Source organism: Cervus canadensis, chromosome 1, assembly GCF_019320065.1.
Source record: "Cervus canadensis isolate Bull #8, Minnesota chromosome 1, ASM1932006v1, whole genome shotgun sequence".
NCBI classification, from domain to species: domain Eukaryota; kingdom Metazoa; phylum Chordata; class Mammalia; order Artiodactyla; family Cervidae; genus Cervus; species Cervus canadensis.
Window position 1 is genome coordinate 1,066,204 of NC_057386.1, and position 19,909 is coordinate 1,086,112.

The 19,909-nt window shown below is 50.6% G+C and overlaps 1 protein-coding gene across 4 annotated transcripts in view; it reads left to right on the plus strand.

The window, feature by feature from the left end:
• Nucleotides 1-19,909, plus strand: part of CEP112 (centrosomal protein 112) — a 299,121-nt gene that overhangs the window by 261,079 nt on the left and 18,133 nt on the right. For all 4 annotated transcript variants that reach the window (XM_043443432.1, XM_043443639.1, XM_043443510.1 and 1 more), the window contains one exon: nt 13,384-13,473. In XM_043443432.1, the coding sequence (XP_043299367.1) occupies nt 13,384-13,473 (90 nt within the window). The remainder of the gene's footprint in view (nt 1-13,383; nt 13,474-19,909) is intronic.

A 19,909-nucleotide genomic window follows, 5' to 3' on the forward strand; every position in this document is an offset into this window, starting at 1 on the left:
CCCGAGCCCCTCTGGCCCTTGCTTCTGAATCCCCCCATGTGCCCGCCTGCCCAGAGGACATTCACTCATGTCTTCTCATCCCAAGGGAAGATTAGAGCAGGGTCAGACAGCGCTAATCAGCGCACTCTAGCACTATTTTGGTCACTATTTACATGTGCTGCAGAGAAAGCTGCTTTTTTTGCTGCAGGCCCCCAGCACGGCACGGCAGAAATTACATGTTTTTCTGGGCTTTGTTGGTCAGACGGAAGAGGGTGGCCTCGTTTTCATATTCTTTGCCATTATGGTCTATCACAGTGTGAGGAATATAGTTCCCCGTGCTATGCAGAAGGTCCTTGTTGGCCATCTATTTTATATACAGTAGTGTTTATCTGTTATACAGAATAACATGTATCGTCTAATCTCAAACTCCTCATTCATCCCCTCCCCCACTTTCCCCTTTGGTAGCCAGAAGTATGTTTTCTATGTCTGTGGGTCTATTTATGTTTTATACGTGAATTTATTTGTATCATTATTTTTGATTCCACATGCCAGCGATATCGTATGATGTCTGTCTTTCTCTGGCGCACTTCACTTAGTGTGATAATCTCTCGGCCCACCCATGCTGCTGTGAATGGCACTATTTCGTTCTTTTTTATGCTGAGAAGTGATCCCCTGTGTGTAAGCGCCGCATCTTTATCCATCTATCTGTGGGCACACAGGTTGGTGCCATGCTTTGGGTATCATAAATAATATTTCAGTGAACATTGGGGTGCATATCTTTCCGAGTTACTATTTCATTTTATTCAGATAAATACCCAGAAGTGGAATTACTGAATAGTATGGTGGTTCAAGTTGTAATTTTTTGAAGAATCTTTATACTTTTTTCCATAATGGTTGCACCAATTTATATCCCCGTCAACAGCACTGGGGTGGGGGTGGGGTTCCCTTTTCTCTACATCCTCACTAACATTTGTTATTTTTTGTCGTTTTGATAATTGCCATTCTGACAGGTATGAAGTGGTCTCACTGTGGTTTACATGTGCGTTTCCCTATTGATCAGTCATGTTGAGCATCTTTGCACATGTGTTGGGCATCTGACTGTCTTCTTTGGAGAAATGTCTGTTCAGGTCTTGTGACCATTCTTTAATCAGGTTCTTTCAGTTTTTAGTGCTAAGTTATACAAGTTCTTTACATATTATGTATTTCAGATATTAACCTCTTACTGGACATATGATTTGCAAGTAGCTTCTCCTGTGTAGTAGGTTGTCTTTTCATTTTCTTGACGGCTTCCTTTCTTATGCAAAACCTTTTTAGTTTGATGTTGTCCCATTTGTTTACTTTTGCTTTCGTTGCCCTTGTCTGAGGAGACTGGTCCAAAAAGTATTGCTAAGACCAGTGTCGAAGAGCTTACTGCCTGTTTTCTTCTAAGAGGTTCACATTCAAGAATGTCCTGAGCCCATTTTGAGTTGACTTTTGTGTGTGTTGTGTAAGACAGTGGTCCAGTTTCAGTCCTTTGCATGTGGCTGTCCAGTTGTCCCAACACCACTTATTGAAGAGACTGTTTTTCCTCCATTATATATTCTTGCCTCCTTGTCATGGATTAATCAATCATATATGGGTAGGTTTATTCCCTTGTTTATTTTTATTCCCATACTTTATTTTGGGGAGCTCCAAAATCACTACAGATGGTGACTGCAGCCATGAAATTAAAAGACACTTGCTCCTTGGAAGAAAAGCTATGACCAACCTAGACAGCATATTAAAAAGCAGAGACATTACTTTGCCAACAAAGGTCCGTCTAGTCAAAGCTATGGTTTTTCCAGTGGTCATGTATGGATGTGAGAGTTGGACTATAAAGAAAGCTGAGTGCCAAAGAATTGATTTTGAACTGTGGTGTTGGAGAAGACTCTTGAGAGTCCCTTGGACTGCAAGGAGATCCAACCAGTTCATCCTAAAGGAGAGCAGTCCTGAATATTCATTGGAAGGACTGATGCTGAAGCTGAAACTCCAATGCTTTGGTCTCCTGATACAAAGAACTGACTCACTTGAAAAAACCGTGATGCTGTGAAAGATTGAAGGCAGGAGGGGAAGGGGATGACAGAGGATGAGATGGTTGGATGGCATCACCGACTCGATGGACATGAGTTTGAGTAAACTCCGGGAGTTGGTGATGGACAGGGAGGCCTGGCATGCTGCAGTCCATGGGGTCGCAAAGAGTTGGACACGACCGAGCGACTGAACTGAACTTATTCCCTTGTATTTACCTTTGCAAAAGCTGCTTCTTTAGCAGACAGTTTCCCCCTTCCTCACCCCTGCCTGTCAGAGTTGTTGCTATCATTCAAGGTTTTTCCCAAATGCCACTTCCTCCCTGAAGACTGTCCTGGTCACCTTGGGCTTTTCCTTCCTGTCATTTAATTGTGTGTGGACTGTTTTTGACGTTTATTATCAAAGTTTGCAGATATACCCAAAAGCCGAGTACAGTGCTACGAACCCCATCATGTCCATCATGCAGTTTCAACTGTTATCAAGAGTGGGCCATGTGTGTCTCACACTTCGTCCTTCCTTCCTTGGCTAAAATAACTTAGAGCACATTTCAGACGTCACGTCATTTTATCCTCCGAATTCCAGAAGGCCTCTCAGAAAACACGGGCACCATCTCACACAGCCACAGTGCCAACGTCATACCCAAGAAAATTAATAGCTCTCTTGTAGTATCATCTAATACCTGCTTCATAATTAGGTGGGCCCAGCTTTCCTGAAATGTCCATTTAAAGTGGATTTGTCTGAATCAAGATCCAAACGAAATACGAGCGTCGTGTTTGCCTGTTGTGCCTTACGTCTCTCTGTCCGCAGCAGACCCTCCTTGCTCTCTGCTCCACCCTGGCGACCTCCTGCAGACGCCCAGGGCCTGGCCGTGGAGCCTCCCGCCTTCTGCACTTACCTGCTGGCTTCCCTGGGGTGTCGCTGGACTCCTTCCCACGTCCTTTCTGTTGCCTTTTGTGCTCTCAGCTGGACACTGAAGACACTGAACCCCCTGCTGTTTGTCCTGATCACATACCTTCTATGACAGTGTAAGCACCTTCAGAGGTGAGACTGTGGCTTCACTCCACACTGGGATTCCTGGATGATGTCTGATCCACACTTGGCTTCCTGGATGATGTCTGACACATTGTTTGTATTTTAAAAATACCATTCAGTTGATTTATCTAGAATGAGTTTTCTCTCTCTTGCAAAATGTGAGCTAGAGATATATATACTCAATGCCAAGATATTTATATTAGAAATTGAGTTGCCAGAGAATTCTCAATAATGTAAGTCCCCATTTCTACTTTGCACTGAAAGAATTAGAGCCAAACATAAACTGGCACATTTTTGTATCTGAAGATGCTTACAGTTTGGAGTGTAAACACTTAAAATTTGCAGTTGTGAAACACTCAGGTGAACTCTCCAAGTCCCTTATACGGTCTCCAGGTGCACCCTGAAGTGGTTTCAGAAATCAGCAGTGTTGTGCCCTCAGCAATGAAAGTCAGCTCACTAATCATTTTTCTGATCTAAGAATTTAATTTTGCTCAGTAGTCCAGAAATCAAGCTGAAAGTCTGACAGTACAAACACTATCATGTGTGCTTTGTTGCTGATAACTAACTGCAATCCGAGCCTTAATAACCGAAAGGGAGTGGGAGGAACTTCAAAGGTTGCATGATAAATGTTTTTGACAATGTGTCAGCTGAACATTAAACAGGATCTCTGCAAATCCTCTCATTCTAAGTGGTTTAAACAGAAAGTTTTAAACTTCTTCCTTCATGAGTATTGGCCCCAGATAGCACAGTATCCCGAGGTTGAAAAGGGAAAGAAAAATACTTTATCTGGCGAATATAATCCCATCCCTCCATGAGCGGGGCGGGGTGGGGGGGTGGGGGGGTCCCGGAGGGCCTCACCTGAGGCCTCCTCACCCAGCGATGTGCCAAGGTGACGTCGGAGTGCCTGCCTCCCTGACCCGACGTGGCCGCTCACGCGGCGGGAGAGAGACAGAGCAGCAAGTGTGGTGCCCGCAGTGGTCACGCGGCCCTGCAGGCGTCTCGTGAGGGGAGCACTCTGGGGCCTCCTAAGGCTGAGACGAGGCCCGGAGCTGGGCACTGGGAAAGGAGTGGCGGGCGGGACTCGCGTTTCCGGGACGAGACATGAAACGAGGGACATCCCTCCCCGTGTGTGTCAGCCCCACGGCGGCCGTGGCAAAGCGCCAGGACCGGGCGGCCTGACCCAGCAGGGAGCAGCGGGCTCACCGTCTGGGCCGCCCCCCCCAACCCACCCAGGCTCCAGAGGAGAGCCCTCCCCACAGCAAAGCATGACAGCGTCTTTAGTGTGTTTACAGGCTATCAGAGTGGAAAGAGGCACGGTGGGCTGTCCGAATCCACAGATGTTCTGGCCAGTCTCGGAGGGTGTTCTGGACAGGCCTGAGTGTCCGGTGGTCGTGACCAACCCCTCAGGTTTTGCAAAGAGAAGCAAGGACGCTGGTGGATGCCTTCTCTTGAGAAAACAGGGCAAGGTGCCCCTTGGGACACGTAAGGGAGCGGCCTGAGTAAAGCGCGTACACTTTTATCCAAGGGCAGCAAGAGGAGATACAGTTGTGTGGCTCAAGAGGGGAAAGGCAGTCTGGAGGGTTTCAGCAGGGAGACCCCAGCTGTCCTCACTGACGAGCCCCTTGTCCTCTAAAGCTGGCTCATGCCGCCAGGAGCTGCTGCTGCCTGCGTGAGTGCTCACTTGCTCCGCCGTGCCCAGCTCTTTGCGGCCCCACGGACTGCAGCCCGCCAGGCTCCTCTGTCCATGGGATTCTCCAGGCAGAGTACTGGAGGGGGTTACCACGCCCTTCTCCAGGGGATCTTCCCGAGCCAGCAAGTGAACCCGAGTCTCTTGTGTCTCCTGCACTGCAGGCAGATTCTTTACCACTGCGCCACCTGGGAATTAACATAGTGCCAACATCTCACTAAGCATTTCAGAGAGCCCTTCTGGTGACCCTTGTGACGCTTACCGTCTAAGATGAAGGGGAAACGTCAGGTGAATCGTGATTCATAAATGTGTTCCCATGTAGGGGACATGACCGACAAATACGACTTCAGGTTTAACGGAGGAGAATTCATGGCTTGTGTTGGGTTAGAACGGTGCTGCAGGCTCAAGTTGACCTCACGTGTGGACGATTACCATGCAAGAAAATAAACATGTAGACCGGTGGCTCCTGGGTGCTCCCCTCCCTGGGTTCCGGCAGGAGGGTGGTCTCTGTTCTGTAGACTGACCGCAGTGTACGTGGTTGTCACACCAGCTGAGAGAGGGAGCTCCTCTGAGATCCTGGAATGTCCTAGCCTGGTTCTTGAACTTGGTCCTGGATTTCTACCCCCCGAGATAAGAACATGTTCACAAGTGACGCCGTCTGGAGGGACAAGGTGGGCAATGTGCTTTGAATTTCCTGAGCAGAAATGTGCCGACTGCTCCCAGAAGAAACGTGGGTGAGGTCAGGACAGGCTGTGTGCTGCTGGGGAACATTAATGAGGTGTGTTGGGGGATTCCAGCTTCCTTAGATCATCAAAGTCTTGGGATAACATGATTTCTTTTCCTGGAACCTCCATGGAGACCAGGAAACACTAACTCTTTTTAAAGTGCAGTTTTAAGACTTTTAAAGGAAGTCATTTAGGAATTTTAAAGGCCAGAAAATAGATGAGAGAGAAGAAAAGAAGAGTGAAAACTTTGGGATTCTTTGACAGAAGTGCTACTCTTGCTTCTTATATTGGCCACGATACTTTTCCCTTTCAAGCTGCATCAGTGGCCTCATAAGCACTGCAACAACAGCCTCAGATCAAAGTGCAAGCTCTCATCCACGAGGTTTGTTGCAACAGCTGAAGAGTTTTCACCCAGAGGGAACTTTGCCTCATGTGAAGAATATCCCATGTATTGGGTTAAAACTCCTTCTTTTCTTCATACACTATCACAAGAGACTGAATTATGAGGGTTAAAGAAATGAGAAAAAAAATAACTTACTTGCATGGAATGTGAAAAAATTAAAAACCTGAATGTGCATGTGGGCGCTTAGTGCTCAGCAGTGTCCGATTCTTTGTGACCCCACAGACTAGCACTCCAGGCTCCTCTGTCCATGGGATTTCCCAGGCAAGAACACTGGAGTGGGCTGCCATTTCCTTCTCCAGGGGATCTTTGCAATTTAGGGATCGAACCCGTGTCTCTTGTGTCTCCTGCATTGACAAGCAGATTCTTTACCAATGAACCAACAGGGAAACCAAAAAAAAACTGAATGCAAGCCTTAAAGAATACTGTATTGAGTTTTGAATACACACGTGGCCTTGGCAGTAACTGTGGTCTGTTTCAGTAACTTGATCTGTAGTACAAACCTGTTCTCGGTTCTGCAGAACCACTGATAAGACTTCTTTATGGTTTTGTTATTCATTCTGAGTAGTTCTGAAGAAATCACTTTAAAAGAACTCTTGACTGGCATTTCAGGTGAAGAAGACTTGCCGCTTTTGTTAGTAGATTTAGCCCATTAAAAAAAAAATAGTGGCCTGTGTAAATAGCCAGTGAGACCACCCAGTACAAGCGTCAGCCTCTGCTCTGCTGTCATCTTCCGTAACCCCAGACTGTCTCCTTGTCTCGGGGACAGGACATGTCTTCTTGCTGGATCCCAGATGCTTAAGATGTGAAAAAAAGAAAAATAAGTACAAATCTGACACCAAAATGATGAGATTTTATAGCTTTACCTAATTTTCCCTTCAACTTTCAGTTAGCTGTAGTACAGAGGAAAATAGCTGCTGTTTCTGCATCAACTTTCCTCTCAAAGAAAGCCCATTCATCAGAAATATTGTCGGCACCATTTGTAAACTGAAGTCTCCTTACGTTAGACAGGTGTGAGCATTGTTACAAAGGCAGTGAGGTTTCATGGAGAGCTCTCCTCCTCTCGCCGTTATAATCTGTCTCTTCACCGAGTCACAGGTCAGGTGTCCTCTCTGTCTGATGGATAAACCAGTCAGCCGACAGATACTTTGTGAGACAAACTTTCAAGTCATATTACAGGTTTTAAATAGAAAACAGACCATCACCGTGTTTTAGAACCATGTAAACTGTGTCTCGATAAAAGAATAAATAAGCCTCCCCGTCCAGTCACCTTCTCCTTAGGTCAGAATCTGGGCACCCCGGCGTCTTCCAAAACACACAGGGTGCGGGAAGCCCTGCCCCGTCCCTCCTGCCGGTGGAGGACGCGTGAATCATGCTTCTTCAGAATAAAATAGTAAATTCAAACCTCGTGAAAAGAAGGATATGGTGACTTTATGTGTCTTAAGTAGAAAAAGCTTTAGACGTTCCTTTTTCTCTTTATTATGGAGACTCAAACAGACACAGCGTAGGGAGACCAGCGAGCGGCACCCCGCCGCCTGGCTTCGGTTTGCAGGGCTGACCTCTCCTGCGCCAGCCGTCCTGCCAACGCTCTGCGTTTCTCCGTGCTCATCTCCTCGCGGCGCGGAGTTGCTGCTGGCGAGGCCCCCTCCGCGTCTCGCCCAGCTCCGCGATTCCCCACCGCTGACTTAACCCAGTCCCCAGCTGTATATTTAACAGACGGACCGTCCCCCACGGTCTCCAGTCCCTGTAAACGGGAGGACGCTGTGCCACTCAAAGGTGCGGCCCCCAGAGAACGCGTTCTGTGAGCCGGACCTCGTGGGGGAGCCCGTCAGCCTCGCCCCTCGACTGTCGGCATGCCTGGGAGACGTGCCCGGCACCGACGTTTGCAGAGACGGAATGCACGGAATGAGGCAGAAGGTGCTCGGGACACGCTGAGTCTCCGGGAGTGAGAACCGGCTTGCGCGCTCCTGGGAAGCGGGGCACGGCCTGTGGGACTCAGGAGCAGGGTGACATCTGTGTTTCTGGTTCCGCCTCCGTTTGCCGGTGGCTATTTCCACGTTTCTCACAGCCCAGGGTCTCGGTAAAGACGGGAGCGTGGGGAGTTTGGGATCGTATTGTCTGGTGACAGCCTGCGGGCCAGGCGTCCTGGGGTGAGAGACTGGTTTGTGGCTAGGAGGGGCCAGCCTTCTGGGCCAGGGCAGTGAGGCTGCAGCTTGGTCGCCGCTGGATGCCCACCCCACCCCACTCCGGATGAGGACCCGGTGGAGTCTGCCTAAAGCCAAGGTCAGAAACCTCTCCAAAGACCTGTGCTAATCTGAGTCTGCGCGCTTCTGGAACACCCTTCACCCTGGGGACCCTGGGATTGTGGCTTTTGTGTCCCCACAGCCCAGAATCCCTCCTTTCCAGTGAGTTTTTCCTTTATTACATAACTTTTTAGCCACTTCTAATTCAAATGGACTTGCATTTCATGTGTCCATTATTAAAAAGCGTGTATCTGCCATCATTTCATGTTTGTTTAACTGACTTAGAATTAGGAGGGACACTTGGGTTTTCAGGAAGACCACAGAAGCCCTTAATGTGAGGCTGAAGTTGAGTAGCTGACTTTGAAGCCTGTTTATAAGTTTTATGAAAATAGCATTGACTCTAGTCCTCGTTACTCCCCCTAAATGAACAGCAAAGCCCTGAGACCCTGACAGGTGCCTCCTCCAGGAACATGAGCTGCCTGGCTTCTCGCTGCCCTGAGGATCCGTGACCTGTGGCCCTTTTACACTCTAATGTGCTCTATTTTCATATTTTAAACAAACAAATCAGATTATCCTGTCGCCCGCTCCCTTTCGCAGAGTGTGATCTGCCCTTGTTGTTCCCATAGAGCTGCAGGCTTTTCTTCTGGAAAAGGCCATTCTTTGTCTGCAGTCCACACAGATCTCTGGGAGAGTCGGCCATGGGTGGTGCCCGCTGCCAGCCCCGTCACCTGGCGTCTAGACACAGGTCTCGCTGGGAGAGCTGCCCTTCAGTCACGAGGCCAGTGCACCCAGCAGAGGTGAGGGGCACGTCTGCAGAACATGCAGCAAGGCTGTTCAAGTGGGACTGTTTTAGGTTTTTGACCCAGTGTTGGACATTCCATGCTTTGATGATCTTGGGCTTTTCTCAGGAATGAAGTAAAAGTTGTATTTGTAGGTGTGTGTCAAATGTCAGACTGTAAGGCTTTCCAGTGAAGACGCCACAGTTGAGAAGAAAGGTCCCTGCTAGTGCTTACTCGGTAGTTGTCACACTCAGAGAGGCCTGCGTCCATTCTGGCGGGTGAACAGCTCTTGACCTAATAATATTTTAGAATATGAGATCAGGAACAGCGGTCAGTATAAACTGTCCTTTTCCTTTCATCTGATGCATTTTAACTTTTTGGAAAGTAGAATATTACTCAGTCACTCTTCAGTTTTTTTAACTGATTTTTATTAGGTAATAAAAAGAATTTCTAGCCGTATTGCTTGCTCTGATTAGCCCTAGAAAGATCACGTGAACCCTTTAGTTAACTATAAGCAAACTGAAAGCGGTGCCCTTTGAAAAGCAAATGTAACTTCCCTTCTGTTTTCATAGCATTGCTGAGACACGGTGGGTTAGCAATCTCTTCTTCGCTGTGTGAAGGCGGAGAAAGGGCAGGTCTGGCGCCATCCCCTGTCCTCGCGGGGACTCTCTGGTCAGACCCCCTGGACTCCTTTCCTCCTCGGTCACCTCCAGCACCGGGAGCCCCGCCTGGCCTCTGGCCTCCTCACCCTCTGCCTGCTCCTAGTGTGGGCGTCACGCAGGGTCAGGCTTTGACCTCCGCTCCTTTCATGATTCCCCACCAGCGCATCCTCGTCTGCGTGGGCCTGAGCCCTGGAGCCCCTCCCCCTGCCCAGGCCCCCTCCCCCCCAGAACCCTCCCTCCCAGAACCCCCCACTCAGATCCCTCCCCCTGCTCAGGCCCCGCCCCTGATCAGGCCCCTCCCCCCGCTCAGACCCCGCCCCCAAGCCAGGCCCCGCCCCCTGCCCAGGCCTCTCCCCGTCAGGGCCCCCCAGGAAGGCCCCACAGCACCTTTAACTTTTGTCAAGGAGGCTCTGCCCCCGTGCCCTGGCACTGCTGGTTCCGCCTGCTCCCTCGTGGAGGGTGGGGGCAGGAGGAAGGAGGAAAGGGTGAGAGACGGGTGGGGACAGGGACATTCTAGGGGGCCGTGCCCGGGGCTCTGCTGGGGAAGGGCAGGGTGGAGGTGAGACTGCGGGGCTGACAGTTTTCTGTCTAAAAGGCAGAGGAGATGCACATCTCAACAAACAAAAAAAGGAACAAAGGAGTGTCGTTTTTTATCGTGGCAGAAACCAGACAATATGTCATTACACATAATAGTGTCCTACGTGTATACATGTATCAGGTATGTGTACAGAGAGAGAACTTTGGAAGATGTACGTTCTGCATCTTGAGAAACTTGATGACCTTTCAGTTACTGTGCCGTGTTGAGGACAGTTGGAAGACCCCATGGTTGAAGTAATTTCCTTAGGGAAATAGTTGAGATGTGTGTTAGCTCCTGCCCAAGCATGGGCCCGGTGCCGGCGTGCATGGGCCGGTGCTGTGTGTCTCACAGACACAGAGACAGAGTGCCTTGAATCCCAGACGGATCACAGCCCCACAGTGTCCAGGCTTTGCTCCTTGGACAGGTCAGTGAGGTTACACCAAGAACAGAGCGGCTTCCAGGCAAAGGAGACAAGACAGGGGAGGAGGGAGCAGAGCCGTGGGGAGACGCGCGATCGCTGAACTCGAGGTTGGTCAGCATGGGCAATCCCAGCCTGGCGCCTTACTTCTGGCCCATGGATGGACCCAAGGAGGCCTTCTCCCCTCTCTGGGCCTCAGTTCCATCCTCCCCAACGTGGGTGAGAGAGTGCCTTCTGCACAGGATTGCCAGGAGGCTGAAAAATAAAGTCCATGCAGTCAACGGTGGCATGTGGTCACTGATCGTGGCCACAAAATCTGCAGGACACAGGGGCTCCCTCGGCCCAGGGTGGTCAGAGCCTGGAGACCCGGGTCCCTGAGACCCACGCTTGTTCGGGAGTCTCAGCCACATCTCGGGGGTGCTGCGGTGCTGTCTGAGTGTTGCAGCAGGGGGACAGCATGATTGGATTTTGAGGCATGGGGTCACTCTGACTGTGGTGTGAGGATGGAGAGCAGGAGAGAGCTGGGCAGAAAGCACGGTGGTCTCTTCCCAGCCCCGTGTTCACTTCGCTCCTCGATTAGGCCGTAAGAGATGCCAACAAGATCCTATGCACTGGTACAAAACTATCAAAAGAAAAAAATTGCTACCTGGTCAAAAAGCATAAGGACAACTGCATTCATCCTTCTGGAAACAGCCCACAATAATACAATCATTAATATAAACAAAAATAGAGTTTGAAGCTCATTGTCAGGCTTGGCTGAAGGGTGCATTTTATATTCCAGTATAATGTCAAAAACCCCCTAAAGCTTCTGTCCTCATTCTCTCCTCAGTCAAACCATTACACTCTTTTTTAAACTTGTGTTTATCTATCTTTGGCCGTGCCGGGTCCTCACTGCTGCGCGCGGGCTTTCTCCGGGTGTGGAGACAGGGGCTGCTCTCCGTTGCCGGCTCGGGCTCTCGCTGCAGGGCACGGGCTCTAGCAGCTGCGGTGCACCGGTAGTTGTCCCACGGCGCATGGCATCCCTCCGGCCAGGGATCGAACCCACGAACCCTGCATTGGCTGGCGGATTCTTAACTACTGCACCACCAGGGAAGTCCCCCTTATTCTCTCTTTTTTTTTTTTCCTTATTCTCTTTTAAATAGAGGTTCTTAGCCTGGGGTTCATCCATGGACAGGCTTCAGACAACATGTGGACCCCCCCTGAAACTAGAGGCACATGATAAGCACTTTTTTCCACGTGGGGAATGACCACACAGTGTTCACCAGATGCTCCAGTGAACCTAGAATGCCAGAGAAAGGCCAAGAACCAGGGGCTGTGTCTCCGTGGAAAGAAGACTGGAGTTGCACTGATGGGATTGTTACTGGACACGAACTGACTCGGTTGCCCAGACCGCGGCTCTTCCCCGCCCCAGCACCTCAGGACGTGGGCCATGCATCCCGCTCCTCCACCCCAGGCTGAGCCCTGGACCCCCCCTCAATGCCACTCCCTCCCTCACCTCCCTCCTGCTCCAGCCTCAACCCCAGAGTTATCGTCTCTTTATTTTTCACTCTGCACCCACGTCTCAGGGCGGTGACCCATGTCCTCAAGTGGATTGGGGCCCTGACACCGCCCTGGTCCAGTCCCCTGGACCTTCCCTGTGTGTCTCAGTGGCCTGGACCCTGCTTCTCTGCTTTGCCCGGACCCCTCTTCAGTCAAATCTTTGCATCAGCTGAAGCGAACCTCATAACCCTCCAGGAGCCCCTGTCTACCTTGAACAAAACCTAGAGTCCTCAGCTACCCTCTGTGGCTTCACGGAGCTGATGTGATGTGACCCCCATCGTGTGCGGGCCCCCTGCCTGGAAGGTTCTTCCTGCGGGTTCCTCTGTGACCGCCTCTCACACGACCCACTCCAGAACCCCCTTCGATGCACTGTTTTCCTTCTGTGCTACATATATTACATACTCACTGCATATTGTCTGTCCCCCGGTGTAATGGAAGCTGGTGAGAGCAGGGAGTTGTTTCACCTGTTTTCTTTCACTGCTTCATCTGAAGGACCTACACAGCTCTTAACCTGGAGCAGAAACCCGGGCGTCTTCCCTGAGTGAATTTTATTTTGAGAATTCATTCAGCATCTTCCTGCCCCATCCCTTGTGCTCTGCTCACTGTCATTCCCCGTGGATTGTATCTGTCATCACGTGGGATTGTTCGAATGGATCCTGTTTCTCTTCTATTTCACCTCTTTACTTAAAATAGTAGTTGATACAGTGTTCTTTATTGAACCTTGTCATTCCTGGGTTCCCCCAGAGGAACCTGAACGGCTACTTGGCAACTGGGAGAGTTCCCCTCTGTCTGCTTCTTACGGGTTCCTCAAATTCAGTGCTATCCTCAGTGGCTTAATAAAGAAATGCCTTTAAGGTCACCGTAACTTACTCAGATCACCATGGCACCATGTTGAAAAGCGCCATGCTGGTCCCGTATTTCAGTCCCCGCGGCCACCGCAGTGCTCAGAGTGTAAGGGCGCCTCACAGGTGTACTGGCCGAACCACTTCAGTTAGCAGCCGTTTCACGCTTTATCACATGCTTGTGCATCTGTGCTGGGAACAGAGGAGATATTTTTATAAGATGAATCGACACCTGCTAGTGTGTCTGTTTTGTAAGTTTGGAATTTTTAACACTAGTTATTGCTAAAGTAGGAAACATCTGGGCGCAATACTGAAAGGCTGGGCTTTTTTCTGCCTGAACTGTTTGGAATGACTGTAATAGACTTGAGATCTGAGGCCATTTTGACACCAGTTAAGCTCCTTCCTGAAGGGTGCTAATTTTTAATATTTTTCTATTTGTCTTACACCGTTTCAGGCTTTACAGGAAGAACTGGAAAACCGCTCGAGACAAGTGCGATCCACAGAGAAGAAGCTACAGCAGAAGGAGCTGGAGTCACAGGAGCAGGTACTGCCCACACGGCCGCTTCGCTTGGTGACTTTCTCCAGGCCCAGGGGCTTGGGGATGGCGGTCGTCCTGTGTCCGCAGGGATGCAGCGGCCTCGAGGGGCAGAACGCTCGGGCCCTGCAGCACGTGGTCAGCCACGGGGTCTGTCACCCACCGCCTGCGGGTGGAAGCCCTGCGCCGGCTCCGCTCCCTCATTCCCGCGTCTCTGCGTCCTGTGCTGGTTTCATCCTAAACCAGCTTGAGGGCAGCCACAGTTCCCAGCATCCTGAGCAGACCTGGCGACACCCAGAGGCAGAGGGGACTGCTCATGTCTGGGGGTCCTGTTCTGAGCAGCCGGGGCGCCTTTCCCGGGAGCAACCGCCCCCGCCCGCGGCAAGACCATCCTTTTCATCTCATTGGCCAGAGCAGGTCACATGCTCAGCTGAAACCATCCAATCCCTGGTGAGAGGACAGAGGGGCCAAACTGGCCTGGACCAATGAGGGCCCGCCTGGCGGGGATGGTATTACCCGAGGGAGGGCAACCTGGACCCTGCGGAGGGGAGGCGCGTGTTGGGGGTGTAGCCGACGGGATCTGCTTGTTAGGAAAAAGGGACACCGTCGTACTTAGAGACATGAATCACGCCTTCTCTTGAATTTTAATTTTCTCCTTTCTTCCATTATGTTCATGAAACAGACCTAATATAACCAGGATGATTCAGCTACGACAATAGCTAATGACCTATTTTATTTTCAAATGAAAGTGTCTTTTTCGTCCAAGTCTTTTAAATTTTACTAATTTTAAACTAAAAAGTACACAGAGTATCAATACATATCACGAGTCCTAATGAAACTATTTACAAATGCATGGCCCTGGGCCTTAACCTGCAGCTTTGCTGATGTCCTTCTCAGCACTGCCCACCTGTGGGACAGAACCCGCCCTGGGTGTGGGCAGACACTTACGCGCTGCTGTTCCCGCAGTCCGTTCAGCACAGGAATGTCGGGTCGGTCATCTTGACCCTGTGAAGAGCAGCCCTGACCTAAGGCAAATGGGCAGACTTGCATCACCTCTGGAGTTGTTGGCAAACAGGACCCCCAGGTCCTGTGCTCAGTCGTGTCCGACTCTTGCTGCCCCACGGACTGTCCTCTGGCTCCTCTGTCCCTGGGATTTCCCAGGCGAGAACCCTGGAGTGTGTAGCCATTTCCCTCTCCAGGGGACCTTCCCCACCCTGCAGTCGGACCCTCGTCTCCTGCACTGGCAGCTGGATTGTTTACCACTGAGCCGCCAGGGGGAGCGTGACCCCGAGGCAGGGGGCTGCACAAAGTGGCAGGCATGAATGGTTGATGCTGCGTGGTGGTGTCAGTACTTGCTGAATGGACTTGGCCTCCCGAATGCCCCCACCTTGTCTAATGTTCACCCTGCATCATGTGTATTGTGGGCGTGTCATGGACGTCTGTGTTATGTCAGTGTAGGATATGTCTTGTATGGGGTCCATGCTGGACAGGCAATAGGATCACAAAATATGATTCTAGGATGAAAAATGAGTTGTAACTGTATTTACCCAAGGCCTACAAGATGAGAGACACTGCACAAGAAGCGTTACACGAATTGGTTCATTTATCCTGATAATCACCATTTAAGGCCAGCACTACACTCCCGTTTCCCAACTGGTGCACTACAGCTCACAGAGGCTCAGTGACATGCCCAAGGTCACCCAGCCGCAAAACAGTACCGGGTCGGGGGGTGGGGTCACACCCTGGTTGATCTGAATTCCAAACCTTTGCTCCTGTCAGGACAGTTTTAAGTTACAGCATTTCTAGTTTAAAAATCGATATAGCAATGACAGGGAAAGTTTATTAAGGATGGCAGGGGAAGAAAACCACCACCCCAGACACCTGGGACCAGGGAGTGGTTGACTCCCTGTGGTCGGAGAGCAGAGCCAACGTGGCCGCAGGTAAAAACACCACCCGTGGGGCAGCACGGCCTTCCGGGGGCTGGCCCAGGTCCCGCCGTCACTGAGGTCAGCTGGGCCCCCACCCCGGCCAGCTGGGATGTCTGGAACTAGGAGAAGATGACAAGCTTCTTAAGAGCAGGAAGCGTGTTCCCTGAAGGACCGGGCCTCCTCCAGTTTGTGATAAAATATGACTCAAGGTAAAACTCTGTTGACATCACTCTAATTCATGGCAGGACTTCACACAGAAAACCCCATAATAGATGGAGAGTAGGGAAATTAAGAAATCCCGGATGAACAATAGGGAAGGGTTCAGGAACCACTTCAGTCTTATTTTATTGACTTCTTTTTGATCATCAAAGTTGCTTTCATCTTCGTAGTGACAATAGGCTTCTAGACTGTTTCTTCCACTAATTCCTGATATCTTCTGTTAGGCTCCAGTTTACCAAAGAAACGTCAGGAAATACCCCTGGGTAAAGCTGAATATTTCATAATCTTTGCAGCCACGAAATGCTGGGTTCTTTCCACAAGATCCTAGGGTGTAGCTTAGCAGTTGTTTCAGTAGAACTGAAGAGCAAATCGTGGCGCTTCTTCAGTTCATCTATGTTTAATCTGATTTAACTTCTGTTTTATCTGAATCTGACCTTTCCTTTCGTGACACTAATAGCAGTAGTCAAAAATAATTAGAAGTGTCGTCACTTACAGTCTTCAGGGTCTCATGATGTGTGTGCTCACTGAGGGTGTTTAAGGGTATTTAAAGTGTCAAAATTGTTTGCGATTTCCTGTTTTGCATCTGTCAAAGCAATTGCAAAATAACAGTAGTCAACCTGACATCAGCCAATCAACCAAAATGTGTGCAGAACAGCCTCTTGAAACTTTTCTTCTCTTCTCTTTTCAACCAAATATTATTATCCTGATACTAGCTGCATAAAGAATCAAAACTGAAACTGGCAGAATTACAAAGGATAATTTCCTGGGCAACCTTTTTTATCTTGCCTTAAAAAGATTTTTAAACTGTTTCTGTTTTTCATTTAAAAAAAATTCGTGTGTTTTAATTCTATAAAAACAAAAAAGCTGAATGAGGCATTCTAAAAGGTGTGTTTTTACTTAAACACAGAAAGCTGCTCCTCCTTGGGTCTCGATGGCTGGCACCCCAGCCGCCCCCACCCGCCTCGCCGGCATCGGCCTCTACTCCAGCTCCTTTCCCTCAGCAGGTCGGTCCCTGAGTGCCCGGGAACCCATGGCTGCAGAGGGTTAATTTGCCCCTTAAGTGGCATCAGGATAACACCAGTGTAACTAGAAAAGGCCAGTTTCCTCTCTGAGCCAGCCTTACAGAGACAGGTTGCTGTTGCTTAGTTGCTAAGTTGTGTCCGACTCTTTGCAACCCCGTGGACTGTAGCCAGCCAGGCTCCTCTGTCCATGGAATTTCCCAGGCAAGAATGCTGGAGTGGACAGAGACATATCTTTCCTTTAACGCATAAATAGGGAAGTAACAAGCTGGAATCAAGATTTCCAGTAGAAATAGCAACAGCCTCAGATATGCAGATGATAACCACTTTAACGGCAGAAAACGAAGAGGAACTACAAAGCTTCTTGATGACATCAGGTGAAAGAGGAGAGTGAAAAAGCTGACTTAAAACTCAGCATTCAAAAAACTAAGATCATGGCATCCAGTCCCATCACTTCATGGCAAATAGATGTGAAAAAAGTGGAAACAGTGACAGACTATTTTCTTGGGCTCCAAAATCACTTTGGACAGTGACTACAGCTATGAAATTAAAAGATGCTTGCTACTTGGAAGAAAAGCTATGACAAATCTAGATAGCATGTTAAAAAGCAGAGACACCACTTTGCTGACAAAGTACAAAGGTACTTTGACCACCTGATGCAAAGAGCTGACACATTAGAGAAGAACCTCATGCTGCGGAAGGTTGAGGGCAGAAGGAGAAGGGGGTGACAGAGGATGAGATGGTTGGATGGCATCACCGACTCAATGGACGTGAATGTGAGCAAGCTCCGGGGGAGAGTGAAGGACAAGGCTGCCTGGTGTGCTGCCGTCCACGGGGTCGCAGAGAGCTGGACGCGACTGAGCGACCGAACAACAACAGGAGAGAAATTTTAAAACGCATCGCTCCTCTCCACGCCAGGAGTTAGTAATATCCGATTCCCGATAAGATCTGAGCGAGCGTCCCAGAACTCCAGTGGTGGAGGGGAGGCCGGGGCTCTGAGCAGACCTCCTCACTGTGTGAGGAGATGGAGTCCTCGGCGAGCCCGTGACCTCCCGTGACGGAGGCGGGCCGCCCACCCCGGTGTCATCGTCCACCGTGTTGACCGCACTGTGACTGGATCTGTGCTGGACGTCACTCAGGCTCAGCCTGTGTGTGAAACCAAGTGTCCTTTCCGGGAGCAACGGTGTCTCATTCAATCTGCAAGCCTTTGCCAAAGTAATTCAGTAAATTATGGAAAAGAAGGGAGAAAAGAAATAGTCTAAAATTTTACCAGTGTTCTTAACACTGTGCCAAGCCAGGATCTGTTTATCACAGGGGCACTACACAATGTCAGCCTTGGACCTAATACATAATATAGACAACACCATACGTGTAACAAAGCCCCTGCTTTGAATCGGGCATTTTCAGTCTCAAACGTGTGAACAGCTTTGATCACCTGGATCACTCAGTTTCCCAGAAGATTCTTTTAAATAAATCAGTGAGAACTAGTACGTGGAGATCTAATCAGTAAGATGCAATGCTGTGCTTTCCACAGAGGATCATCCTTTCTTTCCTGCACGCGTCACTCCTGGGCAGTGTGAGGTGCTGGCCTGCGACGGGAACCGAGAAGAAGCCTGGAGGGGCGGGTCCCCCCCGCCCTCGAGGGGCTCCCGGTGCAGGCGAGCGGAGGCGGTGTGGGGTGCAGCTCCAGGCTGGGGTTTGAGGATGTGCTTTTCCTCCTGAGGGGCTGCGAGGCTCAGGTCCATGAGGCGGGAGGTTGCCACCCTGGCCCTGCCCGCCGTCTCCCCGACCGCGGGGGAGGCTCCCCCTGGGCAGGGCCTGGCACTTGCTCCCCTGCAGGGCCTCCGGAGCCTGCAGCCAGGCCCTCAGCTCAGACCCCAGGCTGCCCCGGAGGCCTCACCGATTCTCTGGCTGGCGTGTTTCGGCAGCTGGCCAGTCTCGTTCCTCTCTGGTGTGTCCAGGCCCCGATGTCTAGACTGTGCGTAGATCGTCCTGAAGTGTGTCGTGAAGCGCTGGGCACGGTCCACGGTTCAGTCCCAGCCTCACAGCAGGCAAGGCCCAGACTCATCTGTTCATCCAGGATGGAACCTGCTGAGTCTAGTGGCCAGTCTCGGGGCTGATCATGTGCATCTGGGGAGGGAACAGAGGGGGTCCCAAGGCCCCCGGCGAGGCCCAGGGGGAAGGGCTGGGGGAGGCTTCAGGATGAGCACGGCCTGCGGGGGAGGGCCCACCTCGCTCACGACGGGTCACGGGACTTGTCCAGGCCCTAACTGGCCCAGACATCAGGCTCCCAGAAGGTCAGTGGCCACACCTTCCCACAGGGTCCGTGTGGACATTGCGGCAGGATGTGTGTGGAACACGTCAGGAGCCAGGGAACATGGATGGAGCGTGTGTGGTTCCAACTCTTCACCCAGGAGAGGGGCCCATGAGGTGGGCATCCGCAGAAAGAAGGACACTGGTGAGGATGAGGGGACGTGCGGAGAACAGGTTCCGGGTGCCCGGGGGCGGCGGGGAGCCTCCTGGCCGAGGGTCCCATCGGTGAGGAGGAGAGACCAGGACATCAGCTACTCTCGTTCCATCTGTTGAGAAGCAGTGAAGCCGCAAACCTGTGTCTCCGCCGGCTGTTTGTCTGCCCTGTGCTCTGCTGGGACCGTGGTGCCCGGTCCTGGGATCTCGGTCGGGGCTCAGTCACTGGTCAGAAGGCAGTTTTCAGCCACAGAGGAGTTTTTTCTTTAACTGCTTAGTGTCATATGATTGTGTCCTTAGAGAGATCCCTCCAGCAGCAGAAGGTAAAGTGAGAGAGATGACAAGAGCTGAATCCAGCTCCTTCTGCTGTCGCACCGTTACCACATTATCGTTTATTCCTGAAGAATGTGTGGGCCTCCCACAGGGCCCAGAGACCCGGGAGGGAGAAGGTGCGCGTCAGGAGGACCGGCGTCCACGCACGTAAAGCCGTCACTGGCTGGCACTTAAACCCCTCCGTCAGCACCAGGGGCGACCTGCGAACCTGTGGTCACGGGCGGCCTCCCGGACAGAGACGTGATGCAGACAGAGAATCAGTTAAGCAATAATCGTGACATTTATCAAAAGGAAGACCAGTTCTGTCTTTTACAGATTTTCAAGCTTTTAATTTCCATTTTCCATAATGGATTTTAAAACTTCACAGTCTTGGCTGCTGTGGATCTGCCGTGCAATCTATTCAAAAGTCCCAACAGCTCAAAACCGTGTTTTATCCCTAAGCACATTATGAAAACGGGAATAATAATTGCAACAGAAATA